The following is a 15,250-nucleotide window of genomic DNA, read 5'->3' as shown; positions in this document are numbered from 1 at the left end:
ATTCAGATCTCCGCTTTATCAATACTGATAGAGAGAGAAAGTTACCCATATACATACATACTTGTATATATTATACATTAGACTTGAATGAATGATAAATATATACCATAAACACTACAGGCGGACGTAATACAATATACAGGGGTACTCAAAAATTATGAGACTTTATAAACGACTGGTTACATACAACTTGTCATGCCGAATCATGTAAACATTTCACCTATAAAAGAGATTGAGTCTTTGTCAGAATCCCTATATCTTTGCAACCTGATGGTGTACACGTTTGATATTTCAAACCTAGTTTACTTGATCCAACATCATTCATAGTTTGAAATATCTATGGTTAAAGACATTAGTTCGTAAAGATATAGGTATTGTTTGTGGCAAAGACTCAATTCCTTTAACATCGTCAAAATTTCAGAGTTTTAGGTTGTCATTGAGGTCTCATTATTCATGGGTAACACTGCATATAGTATTCGTAAATACTTAAATATTTATTACACTTTTTTACACAAACATACGTACACAAAGTTTGTATTCATTATACTTTTACACATAAACATTAGACATTAGACATGTATATACAGGGTGTCCCACATCAAATTAGACCTCGTAAATGGGTCTAAATTACGATTTGGGGGACAAATCATAAAATATAAGAAGAATGAATCAATTTGAAAAATTTAATAAGGCTAATAGAAATTTTTTTTCAGAAAATGCTAGATTTTTCGAGTATTATGTGTGTATTAAGATTGGAGATAATCTTATATGATATGGGACGCTCTGTACATTGTCAAAACAATAAATGCATATTACATATACAATACATGTGATCATAATAACACATGTATACATCACAAATCCACTAACCGCTGCTGTGTCTTCGGTCAGAGTACTGCAGAACACAACGAAACCTTAGTTGAGTGTGATATAATCACAAATATTCAATAATAACACATGTATACATCACAAATCCACTAAACGTTACGGTCAGAGTACTGCAGAACACACCGAAAGCTAGGTTAAGTGTGATATAATCACAAATATACAATTTATTTATCTAATCTTTAACTTCAGATTAGAAACCTGAACTAGTACTTTTTCAAAAGAGTAATTACGAAAAATCTTACTGCTATTATAGAGAAAAGTATATTCAGAAGAATCTTACAAGAACAAATTATTCACTTCGTGTACTTTCCAGTTTTGCCGGCTATACTCAGGTATACTGCTTGCCATATCTGCTATAATCTGGTATACTGCTTGCCATATCTGCTATACTCTGGTATACTGCTTGCCATATCTGCTATAATCTGGTATACTGCTTGCCATAGCTGCTATAATCTGGTGTACTGCTTGTCATAGCTGCTATAACCTGGTATACTGCTTGCCATAGCTACTATAATCTGGTATACTGCTTGCCATAGCTACTATAATCTGGTATACTGCTAGCCATATCTGCTATAATCTGGTATACTGCTTGCCATAGCTGCTATAATCTGGTATACTGCTTGCCATATCAGCTATAATCTGGTATACTGCTTGCCATATCTGCTATAATCTGGTATTCTGCTTGCCATAGCTGCTATAATCTGGTATACTGCTTGCCATATAGCTGCTATAATCTGGTATACTGCTTCCCATAGTTGCTTTTATTAGGAAAAAATTGGAAAATATCTAGGGAAAGCTGGGTTTCCAAGTTAGTACACATATATATATATTAAATCTGAGGTGGTAATGCATGGCTATTCTGTTGAAAACTGTACTTAAAACATCAGATGGTTTTATGAACGCTTCATTATAGGATAAATATTTGAAAATATTTTCCTCTTTTCAAATTTTGTTTGAAATCTAAAACCAGAGCCAAGTGTATTTGATCGTGGATTCTAGTGCATTAATAATTCATATTTTAATATAGGATATTATATACTTGATAAAACAGGAAACGGAAATATCAAAGAATACAAGAATAAACTGGATTAGACAGAAAAATAATCCAGAATTTATTAAATCCATCCAGGTTGGGGGGTAGTATTTGAACCCTGCTATGTGTTTTTTTATTTTATTTTAATAAGTTGATTTAAATCTGGAAAAAAATTTTATTGAAGCTTCAAAATGGTAGATATTATTATTAGGGAAATCCCAAGATAAAGAATTTTATTGATAATTGTTTTTTTACTCGAATATTGGTAAAATGCCGCAAGACGATATTCAATTTTCATCCCTTAATATCCTTGTTTTTCGGACAATCCTGTAGTTGCTATAGTTCAACTTATTGATACTATTCATTAATTCCGATCTAAGACAGTTTTTAAGTATATTTTGAATGTGTACTTTTTAATGGCAAAACCTCAAAAATATTGGACAAATTGTTTAATTTAATTGATTTATCATCTGAAGAATCCATTCCTGGAAGTTACTTCAGACTACAGGTCGGTATTTATGCAATTTATTTGTTTAAGAACCATTTGTGAATTATGTAAATAATTTTCTGAAAAAAAAAAGTTTTTGGCACTAACTCAAGTTTTCTAATTTGTATATCTTTGCAACCTGATGATGTAAACCATTGATATTTCAAACTGAGAATATTTGATCTAACAGAATTACTAGTTTAAAATATCCTAAGGTTTATAACGACATCGGGTTGCAAAAATAAAGGGGTTAGAAAATCAGAGTTCGTTGCACAAACTCAATTCTTAATTATTTATATAGTTCTCATTTTGATGAATTCAATTTCACTGGTTTCTGATTCCTGTGTTTGGTATTAGAGTAATCTCTTCTATTTTTTTATAAACTATTGAATTGTCTGTTTATCAAAATCAATCAAACTTTTTCTCAACCAATTTATTTGTCGATCAATCAAAACTTAACTGGTAACGCGGGTCCAGACATCCAAGAAGTAAAATGTAAATATATATTTGATATATATCTCATGCAACGCAAGTTGTTTTCACGTGCGTGCAATTGCAATCATTTTCGCGCATTTCCGTGATAATTGTACGGTACGCATTAAATGTGATTAAAAATTTCGCAATTCCGTTAATTTTGCTTAACCGAACCTTTCAATTATAATAATAATAATTAAATTAAGGTAATATCTAATGTAAATAATGTTTTTTAACTATGTGTATATACTTTGCTTGTCTGTATTTGTGTTTTTTGTATCTGATAAACGTAAAAACGGCTAAACCAATCGAAAGCCCAAAATGTTTGACTCCAGGGAAATGATCAGAATTTCAAAAATTTGTCTCCAAAAAATTCAGGTTTTAGTTTTAAAATCCACGAAAAAAAATCCTTGAAATTTTTATTTATCGTTTTTTATTGTACAAAGAGAAATTGTTTACAGTTAGAGACACAACTAAGAGTTAAAGTGAGATATGGACACCAAGCGCCCCCGAAAACCTATTTTATATAATAAAAAAAGACATTCGTATATATTTATGTTGCCTATAGCCGGCCAAACAACTGGACCGAATGGGCTGACATTTTTTTGGACTATCTGGGGTTGCCGGGGAGTGTTATAGGCTAACAAAAATCGAAATTTTTTTAAAAATTTTTTTTCAAGATATTTATTTCAAATTTTTTTTCAACGGGCAACGCCGGGCCCTTCATCTAGTACTCTATAAATCTTAAAAAAGAGCAATAGAAAAGTTAAAAAACAAGAATATTTCCAATTTTGTATAGTCAAAAGTTTGCAGGGTGTGAACAGGGCATGACATTTTGTCAATGGAGAGTAACTACAAAATTAGACAGCCAATCTAATACAATCCACTTTCCGCTCCACGCAACTTCGCTATTCGCAATTATATCGCAATATCCCGCTAGGGCAAGTTAAAGCAATCGGGGGGAGCAATGTCTCGCAATTGCACAATAAGGAATTCCGATTGAAAACCCTCCTTGTAATAAATTGGAACATTTTTTATAAAAATTTATTCACGCAAACAATAAATTATAATTTTCATCTAAAAAAGTTTTCCAGATCTTCAGCTGGCCATCTAAATAATGGAAAAAATTAAGGATTTAAGAATTTCATATTTGACGAATCTAGGTTTGGTTTGGTTAGTCTATTACTGATAATTTCATGTTTTAAATTCGTTTGAAGGGAAGTGTTCACTAACTTAATGTATAGGGATAAACCGTTAACCATAAATATATATTAGGAGTTTTAATATTTTAAGATAATTTATTTTAAAAGTATTTGATAAAAGAAATAATTTTCAGAGATACTTTGTCGTTGATTTATCCCATATTATCTTGAATATATTAAGAATAGTACCAGTTAGATCTCAATTTAACTTACCCGCACTCCAAATTCTTGAACACTCCGTTTTATTTCACTTCGAAAATATTTTATGTCAAAGAAAACAAACAAAGGTCAAATCAATGAATACTGAGAATTATATATTTGAACTAGATATGGTTAGTTAAACTAATTCTCTATAGTGCACTGTTTGCCATTTAATAAAGAAGTAGTTTAAAGATGTCTACCTAGTTTTCCTACTTTTGGTATTCATTAATTCTGACCTACGGTCTGCGGATCAATAAACAAAATCACATTTATTTAAAATTAATCTGTTTAACTAAATATGTTTAGATTAGGTACGAAAATTAAAAGAAAGAAACTGAGTTTTTACAACAAACTCTAATTTTATGATTCCTATATTTTTCAACCTGATGGCGCAAACCTTTGATATTTTAAGCTTAGACTATTTGATCTTACATAATTCAAATCTTGAAACATCAACGGTCTACGACATCGGGTTGCAAAGATAAAAGGCTTATAAAATCAGAGTTCGTGGTAAAAACTCAGTTCCTTTTAAATAATAGCATTGACAAAAAAACACATTAAAAATAGTCTAAGAGGGTTTATTAATTAAAAGGAAACAACTTGAAACTGTGAAAATTAGATTAGGTTAAATTACGAATGTTGTTCTGAGAAAAAAGTTAATTTTCAAATATTCTTTTTTTGAAACTGAAATAATTATCTAGTTTTATATTGTACAGTCCTTATATAAATCGAGAAAGAACTGGCAGGATTAGGGGGAAGGGGATTTTAAAATTTTGCAACGCTATAGTTAATATTTGAATCAATGTATAGTGAGGCAAGAATTTAAAGGAGATTTTTATCATTTTCTGTAAAGTGCTGACTAATCAAGTGGCTCTAGGAACCGAAAAGATATTTCATAAAAAACTTTTTTGTTGGCATTCGTAATTTGTATTTGCAGTGCAAAATGATCCCCACATTATTATTATTAAATTTACATTTCGGAAAAAAAACATTTAACAGCAAAAATACGCAAATATTATATCTTAAAGAAAGAAAAAACAATTTTCCAATTTTTAAGAAAATTCTGAAATCAGAGTTTATTAAACACGAAGGAGAACAGATGATGTAAAGTTGATCTTATTTGAACATGATAACTTTAAAATTTACAGTCTTTACACCGCAAATAAGATATCGTTAAAAGGATTTCAAGCGAACCTCCATTGATAAAGTGGCATGCCCGATTCACAACGGTACCCTAAGAAGCTCCGTCTGATCAAGTATGAATTTAGACTCCATCTTTTTGTTTTTGTAAACTGATTATTTTAATTTGTGGTTTATTTGTAAAAGTGACTCGCGCATTTCTTGCTTCAGAAACTATGAGAAAGTTAACTCAATTAAACAATTTTCAAGCTAGGAAAACGACGTATCTTCCACATTATTGATCAGAATAAGGTTTCAAGGGTACGGTTGTGGATGCTCCTCTTCAACTGAAAGGTTACATAATATATTACAGCCACAGTTACTTTATCTTTGGTTTTCATGTTTTACCACTTCCATGGATCTATCTGAGAAACATATACAATTGTAAAGCTCATGTTTGACTAAAATCTTCCATTCTTCATGAACATGACATCAATGTTCCGGCCGACCCTATCGGTCAGTAACTGTAGATCACAGGAACTAGCCTTCAAGCCAATATCCTTCCCTCCAATCACACCACAGAGGGGGAGGTCAGGCTGAATATGGATGGATTTAAACTCCTTGTCCTAGATAATCATAAGAAAACTTTAAACTGCTGACATGGGTTCTCCAGGGAGATTCTTTCTAGAGAAATTCAATAGTTTTTATAAACTTGACAGAGGTAAAGTTTTCATATAGTTTCTAAATATGGACCTAATCTATAGGACGAAGGATGCTTAAAATTATTTAATTTTCTCTAAAACTAATTGCTTTTATTGATTAAAAACATTTTTTTAAGATAAAACCAATACAATAAAAAATCTATTTATAGACCCTCCCACCTCCTAGCCCTTTCTTCCTACCTGTAATCCTAGCTTGAGGGAGTCCTGGTCTGATATCTCAGCTCTGAACCTGTTATTACAGGTACACGCTAGAACTCCGTTCAAGAACATCTCACAGTCGTTAGTGTGAATCTCATCAAGAACAATCAGATCCAGGTCCACAGAGTCAAAACCATTCCTATTCTCCGCCAGTAATGAGTAGGTCCCTGCATCTGTCATCTGAGTTCTCAGAATCTGAAGTGTTGCTATAGCGCTCTGATCTTCAGGATTATGTGTCACAGTGATGGATAATCCTTCCGCAGGGTTGATCTTCTGACCATCCTTCTTCCAGGAGAACTCTGGGATAGGTTCTCCCTTTACCTTGATCTGGAAACAAGTTAATCGATTGACTTTTACAGTTTTAGATCCTCCAGATCCCTTGTCTATTGCCGGAGACAAGTTTTTATATCTGCAAAGGTGAGGTTTAGTTTCCCTGCTTGGCTCAGAGTCTCCTGCTTTCGTAATGGCGATGACACGGAATGTGTATCGCTTGCCAAGACTTAATCCAGGAATTCTAGCTTCTAGTTCAGCTATAGTAGCAAAGCAACTGTCATTATCAGTTTTAAGAGCATCATACCAACCTCCAAACTCATCTTTCTTTTGAATCACATAGTGTGTAATTGGTCTTCCTCCATCATTGGCAGGTTTTGCCCAACGTAATGTGACAGACTTATCATCAAAATCAACAATTCTGAGGTCCGTAGGTTCTCCAGGAGCCCCATATGGGTTTTCGGCTTTTACAGGATCTTTTGTTCGAGTTGGAGGGGATTCTCCTTCCTTGTTCAGAGCAACAACTTCGAACCTGTAAAGATGACCGGGCTTCAGTCCCTTCACTTCAACGGATGTGGAACTAGTTTCAGCACAGGTCATCCATTCATTTCCTTGGAGATCCATAATTTGAATGGTGTAACCTGTAATAGGAGTTCCACCATCATCCTCAGGAGGTTCCCAGGATAACTTGCAGTGCTCAGCTCGAACCTTCATTTAGAAATATGTTAGTAAATTGCAAATAATATAATGTAAACTTTCTAGAAATATTGCAATTATGTTTTAAAATTGTCCCTCATTACCTCATCAGGTTGAAAACATCTAGGTTTGGTTGGAACATCAAGAACATTGACATATCCTGTTGCTTCAAAATTTCCTCCTCCACAGCTCAGTCTGATCTTATAGACACCAGTGTCCTCTTTTCTCTTAGCCTTGGTCACTGTTAGTACACTGTTCTTCTCCACATAAACTCCTTTCTTTGTAAATATTTCAATGCTCGTTCTCTCATCTGAACTTAATATACATCCTTCCCTTTCCCAGGTTACATCAGGATCAGGTTCCCCACTGAACCAGATATCATAACGGAAGGTCTTGCCAGCCTTTATTTCAATATTATGCATACCTGGTTCCTTAATCTTAGCTTTCATATATCTTGTTTTAGCTGTCATTGTCACAGAAGGATCAGACGGAATAGAATAATTCCAGAGTCCAGTAGAACCAAGGTTTACAGCCTTGATCCGGAACTGGTATTGATAACCTTCTATTAAACCATCGCAAGTTCCAAAGATTAAACCACCTTTCTCTCTTACCTCATGGATGGTTAATATTTTTCCAACAACATAATCCTTCATGTTGTTCTCCTTCTTTTCAATTACATAGTGAGTAATTTTTGCACCCCCATCAGTGTCTGGGGGTGCCCATGATAGATCACCATGATCTGGGCCCCAGTCAAGTATATTAGGTTTTCCAGGTTGACCAGGGGCATTCCAAGGATCCTTGACTACAATGTCCCCACCAGACATTTCACAGGGTGCAGACTGTCCAAGTTTGTTAACTGCTTTAACCCTAAATCTATACTTATTCCCATTTGTTAAACCTTCTATCTTTGCTTTCTTGTCATTGGCTCCGACTTCAGCAACTTGAGACCAGCCTCCACCTCCAGTTACATCAAGCTCCTCAACAACGTACTTAATGATCTCAGAACCACCATCATCTGATGGCTCCTTCCAGTTCACCACACAACTGTCATGGAAGACCTGATTTACAGTACAAGAGCTGGGCTCTCCAGGTTTGTCCATAATATTTATATTCAAATCCTGTTCACAGGATCCCTGAGCATTGCTCATTACAACCTTATAGTTTCCAGACTTTTCATGCTTGGGGTTCAAAATTTGAACACTCATCTTACCATCTTGCATTGTTATGTTTACATCTTGTCCATTTTTCAATTCTTTCCCATCAACCATGATCTTAAAATCCAACTCAGACTGCTTCTTGCCTTCCACCTTAAAATTAACGTCAAACCTAACATCTTTTCCAGACACTCCTTCAACTTTGTTGTTTCCATTGTTCCCGATCTTGTTCATTTCAGGTTTTCTTTCTCCCATCATTACATCTAGTGTAGTACATGTACTAAGCATAGTATCTCCCTTGTTCAGCGGAGTTTTAGCCTCAGCTATTCCTGCATCTGACATTTCTAGCCTTTTTATTACAAGCTGATGTTTTCCAGGGCCAGTGGAACTTTGTTCAAATCTTGAGTCATTTTTGTCAATCTCTTCTCCATTGATATAAAAAGATACCGCTGCCTTTGGATCCTTAACTTCAACATATAGGATTACGTCTTCTCTTTCCACAGCAAATACCATTCCAGATATAGAACGATAGGAATCAGATGTTATTTCCTTGGTGATTTCATTCAAAATTCCGACATGAAGAGGAGCTGAAGATTTGTCCTTGTTTGTCTTGCAGCTTATTTCTGCTTCATCCTTGAGCTGGCAGTCATTTATTATTAACTTTCTGGTTTTACCTTCGGTCACTGCAATAACTCTAGTTCCATCTGGAACAATCTTCTTGTTACCAGAGTACCAGGTAACCTCAGCATCATCAGCCTCGGTGGATATGCTAAACTCGACAGAGTCATGTTCAACAACATTTTTGCCTTTTAGCTTGGATGTAAAAGTATGAGGATACTCTTCTACTTCAAACCAGCAGTTGGTTTGATCTTGTTCTCCATTCTTCACAAACTCCATTATCTGAGCACTGTAGTAGCTTGAATCATCCATCACAACATTAGGAAAGTAGATGCAGCTCATACAGCCCTCATCCACCTTTTGGCATGAACTTTGACTCCATTCTATAGGAGCTCCATTCTTTAACCACTTGAGTTTAACCCCTGGTTCACTGATCTCAACTGACATGGAGTAAGGTCTTGTAGCATATGCAGTTTCTTTCTCTTTCAGAGGACGAACAAACCAATACTCAGGGTCTCTTTTTCGAACAGTAAGATATCCACTTGTCTTTGCTTCAACCTCCTTTACAAGCAGGATATAGGTTCCATCATCCTCAAGCTTAGGATTGTTTATAATCAATGTGTAGACATCTTCCTCCTGCTTCCAGTCATATTTGTCTCCTTTCTGCAACTCTCTGCCATTTTCTCCTGCTTTGATATCAGACATGATCAGTTCATTCCTCTGATACCACTTTCCTTTCATGCCCTTCACTGACAACTTTGCAGTCATAATGATCTGAGTGTCTTTATTTTCCTGGGCTTCTATATCAAACAGTGGTTCAATCCATTCAATCTTCTGAACTATTATCTTCTTCTGTTTCACCTTCTTCTTCATCAACATAGCTCTGAAGTCCATTCCTCCCTCTACTGTGACAAAGAGTTTAAAATCCATCTCTGCCTTGCCTTTACTGTTGGTTAGAACACAGGTGAAGTCTCCTTCGTCCTCTGCCTTGCAGTTTCTTAGTCCCATTGTTACCGTGCAGGTGTTTCCATCAGTCATAAGCTTTGCTCTAGAATACAGTTTTGCGCAGGGTTATTCACATAGGATAAGACTTTAAAGAGACTGTTGTTGATCTGTTGTAGTAAGCTTTAATTTAAAAAAGGTATGCCTGATCCATAATGCTTATCAAATATGTGGAAGATATTGTCATTTTTATCTGGATAAGTCTAAATTCTGACAAGATCATCCATTGTTTCTGTAGCAGAAAATTTTAAAAGTCACTTTTATAAAGCACCATTGTGAATTGGACATTCAACTTTTTTACATGGAGAGTCATTAAAGTTACCTATATAGTCCCTGTAAGGACGCCTTTAAACTCTTAAAGTATGGCGATCTGAAGGTTAACTTTGGAATTCTGTATTGGGAAAGGAAACATGCATACAGCTGTGTAGATTCCGAAGAATTAAGACTTCTTAAATTTTTGAACAGTTGTCTCTAAAGTCTCATTTTCTTAGAATAACCCTGTATCTAATCTTATAAAGTCAGCTAACAAGATATGAAATGGTAAAGAAACTAAATCTATCATTAATTTCCATCAATCTGAAAACTTCCCTATGTCAGCATTAGATATCCTAGAAATATATTGGGACAGAAACTGATATCCAGACTTAAAAACAAACTGGGAAATTGAAAAGTGTTTTGATATATTTGATAGCATGTTCACACTTTAAGGTTCGTCTTGCTAGATTTTCATATATGTTGAAATATTCGCTCATTCAGCTGTGAGTTTGCATACTTGCACAGTTTTTTTTTCAAGATCAAAGCATGAAATCATTTTCTAAAAATAAATTTGTTAAAGTGCATTCCATGATCAAAATTAAATAGATTATTTTTCTTCATCTTAATAAGTTAGACCCCACAGCTATTCTAATTTTTCTTTGGTTTGCCAGATTTTTCGGAAAAATCGTATATTTCACTTAATACTTTTTTAAACAATAAGTTTTGTTGATAATGAAGGATCAAACTTAGTCAGAAAGAACCCTTAGGTAACAAAAAGAATAAAGGAAAAGGGAAAGCTGGGACGCTAATCTTGGGTTTAAGATCATATACATCTCCAGAACCTTGAACCCCTCTACTTGGGGGACCGGGTCCCCCTCAACACTAACCTGGGGTTTCAGCTCACATCCTTCTCAGGGACCTTGAACCACTCGACCTAAGGGACTGTGGTCCCTCTCAACACTAACCTGGAGTTGAAGCTCATTTCCTTCTCCGGGACCTTGAACCACTAGACCTGAGGGACCGGTTCCCCTTCAACACTAACCTGGGATTGCAGCTCATATCCTTCTCGGGGACCTTGAACCACTCGACTTGCGGGACCGGGTCTCCTTCAACACGAAAGGTGACAAATGCTGTCTCCCCCTCGTTGACATTATGTTTATCAACTGGGTCCAGGAATCTTGGTTTTCCTGCAGTTTAGGAGAATATTATTTAAACATTTTGGATTTTGCTCTTTTTTTATAAAAATATAATGTGTAGACTTATTATTTTTAAAACTTGTGATTAAAATTGAATTTTTATTATTGTTGGTTTTAAAAACTTGTTTTCGCCGTTTCCTGAGCTCCATTAAAACTATTTTCAAAAAGAGTTGACTCTTAGTTAGATTATAATTGGAGTGTGCAGAAATTTTTTAGAAAAAAATACGCCATAAAAGTATATTTTAATTCGTTTCCGTCAAATATTAATGTGTTTCTTTATGGATATTTAAATAAGAGTTTTTTTGCCCCGACAAAAAGCTTATAGCTTTACCTACAAGTTTTATCAGATTAGTTTTTGTTAGACTATAAGGGAGAAGCTGCTGAATTTCTAAATGGCTGAAAATGTAAAAGCTTAAAAGTCTTGCAACGCTTTTTAACAATTTGTTGTTTTCCAAGTTTAAAGAAATCTTTAAGTCAACTCTCAATTATAATTTTTACTGCCATTAATGGAATCCTACACTCTACTAGACAGAAAGGTGGAGAAGTTAAAACATTATGCAACAATTGCTGGTATGAAGCTCTTCTAGTTTTTAAGCAGAAGTATGAAGAAAACTTTTTAATTTTTTTGCATACCAGAAATTTAAAAAAGTTATTAATTGTTAATATGACAAACTGTGCAATGACATATTGTAATGTAATCTTTTATGTAAATATAGAATATTCTCCTCCGGTTGGAAGAAGCGGGACGGATTCTTTATCCCAATCCACCTCCGGGAGCTCCTTCTCCTGGCTCCCTCCCCGGGCATCCAACTTCTTTCTCCGTCCTGGTTTATCAACATCAGGATTCAAATCCTCCTCTATCACAATATCCTTGACCATCCTGAAGCTGGATGGATACTGAAGGTTGAGCTGAGGGTCGGACTCCTGGGATGAGTCGACTCAGCAGAATCTAGAGTTTTTCAGCTGAACAGGAGCTGCACTACGCCGGGGTGAGAGATCTTTCTAGATTCATATTTCTCAAGAATAATATTATCAAATTGGAAAAAGTTTATATTTCTAAAAATCAGCAATAAAAGTTGATGTAACCATACATTCTCTTGGTATCACTTAGTTCATTAGTTCATCTTTAAAACCCTTTAAATACACTATATTGTAGAGTACGTGCATCAAAGATTTGAGAAAGTGTGAGACGGTAAATTGATCAAAATTATGCTGATAAAAAATATCGAATATAGGACAATTAGGGTGTAAATGATATTTTGATATAATGTTTTTTGTTTTTGTGCAAAAATGTTGACATTTTATATTGTATCTTATACTTCAAGTTTGAAGTGCACATGAAATCATAGATTTATAGCTGTACACAGAAAAGGTCTGTTTTTTTGGAAAAGTGTATATTTCTAACATTTTCCTCCATTTTTTACTGTTGCATTACATGAACAAGTCACTTCTATGTATAGACAAGCCACAATTGAAAAGAATCAATATTGATAAAAACATGAATATCTCATTCATTCTTATAATCAGAGAAGATTTTAAAGATACCGCTGTGAATTCGACATACCACTCTACAAATCCAGGCTCGCCTCTTCTCCTGCATACACTGTCCATTATATGCTTGTATAGTACACGAGACAAATTTTGTTGGTCTGCTTTAAATTATTTTAGAATTTATAATACAAGGCATTAATTACAAAGAAAATATAAATACAAGAAAAGAACAACCATTTCTTTTCTTTACTACAGATTTTGTGGATATCCGACTTTTAAGTTGGTGGGGTTTCTTCTTATTACATTAATTGAACTTGAGTTTTAATGATTTCCCTAGATTCCTGTCGGGGATATTTTCCTATAAGAGAGAACAGACCTTGAAAAAAATATTCATTAGTAAATATTATCCTTAACTTACTCCCCTTAACTCAACCTTACTCATCTACTTTCTCGTCACATGTCATATCCTTTTAAGTATCAGTGTATCCCTTGGGCTGTATCACTAGACACCTCAAACATTTTTATCTTAATATCTATATATATATATATATATATATATATACTTTTTGTTTGTTTACTTAGACCCAAATTTTGTGTGGGACCTCACCCCAGGGAAGGTTCATGGATGATCAGAATTTCAAAAAGCTGTCTTCAAAAATTTAGATTTTTGTAAAATTTTAAAAATCCATAAAAAATATTATTAAGTCTGCAAAGCTTTTTTGTTTTTTGTTTTATATTGTACAAAGAGAAGAGCCACAATTAAACGTTGAAATAGAAGATGGGAGCCCTAAGCCTAGTATCATAATTGAACAGAGGAATTAAGTCTTTGCCCCAAATCCCAATTTTCTAATACCTTATCTCTAAAACCAGATGGCGTAAACCTTTGATATTTCAAAGTTTGATTATTTGATGCATCAGAATTCATAGTTTGAAATATCTAGGGTCTACAACATTGGGTTGTAGAGATAGAGGAATTACAAAATCTGAGTTTGTGGCAATGACTCAATTCCTTTCCAGAATCTAGTAAACCGAATGAGTTAAACTACATTCTCATTGCCCCTCCGCCTGGAGCATTGAACTACATACCGGTTCTTTAAACCGTTCATCATTGGACATTGGCCAACGTTCGGAGATTTGGTCAATTAGATTTAGTAATCTGTAATTAACTTTAATTCACTTTAACATTTTATAGCTTGAACACTTTATTTTCTGTTCAAAAATTGCTGCGTTGGTTTACAAAAACATAACATGGATAAAAATAGACGGAAACGTAGCATAGAAAAAAATAGTACCAATCGATCTATATGTTTCAACGAGTTTCTTTCCTATCCCCCCGTATTATATTTTGCGATCACCCTCTTTAAATTAGTCCTTTGTAATTAAATGAAATATTTTAATACTTTATTCAGACTTTTTATAAATTGCATGATTGACTTTGAGCTAACACCTCATAATCATTCTTTTAACCCTCCCATTTCTTTCAATCAGTAACAACCCACTGCAGTTTGACTATATTAACTAAAATTAAGTTTAAACGGAAATCGAATAAAATCTTTGAAAATGAATATTACAGAAACCCCAGACACACACGTCAAATTTTACTAAATTGCATATATATCTCTTGTCTTTTTCAATTTGTTTTTTCCAAACGTCAAATGGCTGAAAGGATCGGTCCCTTGATTTGAACCTAACATGATCCCAGAAAACTTTTATGGATGTTCAGAGTTTAAAACATTATCTTAAAATATTTCGATTTTTCAAAATCCAAGAAAAGTAATCGATAAATCCGCGACATTTTTTATAGTTTGACAATTTAAGAAGAGAAAATTCTGCGGATAGAGCTACAATTAAATGCTAAAATCAAAAATGGCCCAGTTTTATATATATATATATATATATATACTAGCTGAACTGCCCGGCGTTGCCCTTGATATTTAAAAAATAGAATTTGAAAAAATTAAATTTTTTGTCTATGTTGCACTCAAGGAACTCATAGGTTTCCTCAAAAAATGTTAGCCAATTCGGCCCAGCCGTTCGGCCAGCTATTTCTAACATACATATATATACATACATACATACAAATATATATATATGAGCGAAGAGCTTTATTCTAATAGATGTAAATATGCAATAGATATATAATAGTATAATAAAGATTCATAATAAATATATAAATATATGTATGTGTAGATATAATAGTATGTATGTTTATGATTTGAGGATGTGAGCTCCAGCTTCAACCCG

At 34.0% G+C, this 15,250-nt stretch overlaps 1 protein-coding gene across 1 annotated transcript; it reads right to left on the bottom strand.

The window, feature by feature from the left end:
- Nucleotides 1–5,655: 5,655 nt before the first annotated feature.
- Nucleotides 5,656–12,435, bottom strand: LOC111706592 (twitchin). The gene is made up of 5 exons (XM_023479504.1): nucleotides 12,241–12,435; nucleotides 11,362–11,506; nucleotides 7,395–10,110; nucleotides 6,307–7,302; nucleotides 5,656–6,030 (listed from the first exon to the last, which is right to left on the bottom strand). The coding sequence occupies exons 1-5, from the start codon at nucleotides 12,392–12,394 to the stop codon at nucleotides 5,866–5,868; spliced, it is 4,176 nt and encodes a 1,391-aa protein (XP_023335272.1). The 5' UTR covers nucleotides 12,395–12,435; the 3' UTR covers nucleotides 5,656–5,865.
- Between the last annotated feature and the right edge of the window lie 2,815 nt (nucleotides 12,436–15,250).

The sequence above is a fragment of the Eurytemora carolleeae genome, unplaced genomic scaffold (genome assembly GCF_000591075.1).
Source record: "Eurytemora carolleeae unplaced genomic scaffold, Eaff_2.0 scaffold740, whole genome shotgun sequence".
In the NCBI taxonomy this organism is placed as follows: Eukaryota; Metazoa; Arthropoda; class Copepoda; order Calanoida; family Temoridae; genus Eurytemora; species Eurytemora carolleeae.
Note: the sequence above shows the minus strand (reverse complement) of the source record. Positions and strands in the feature narration are given on the sequence as shown.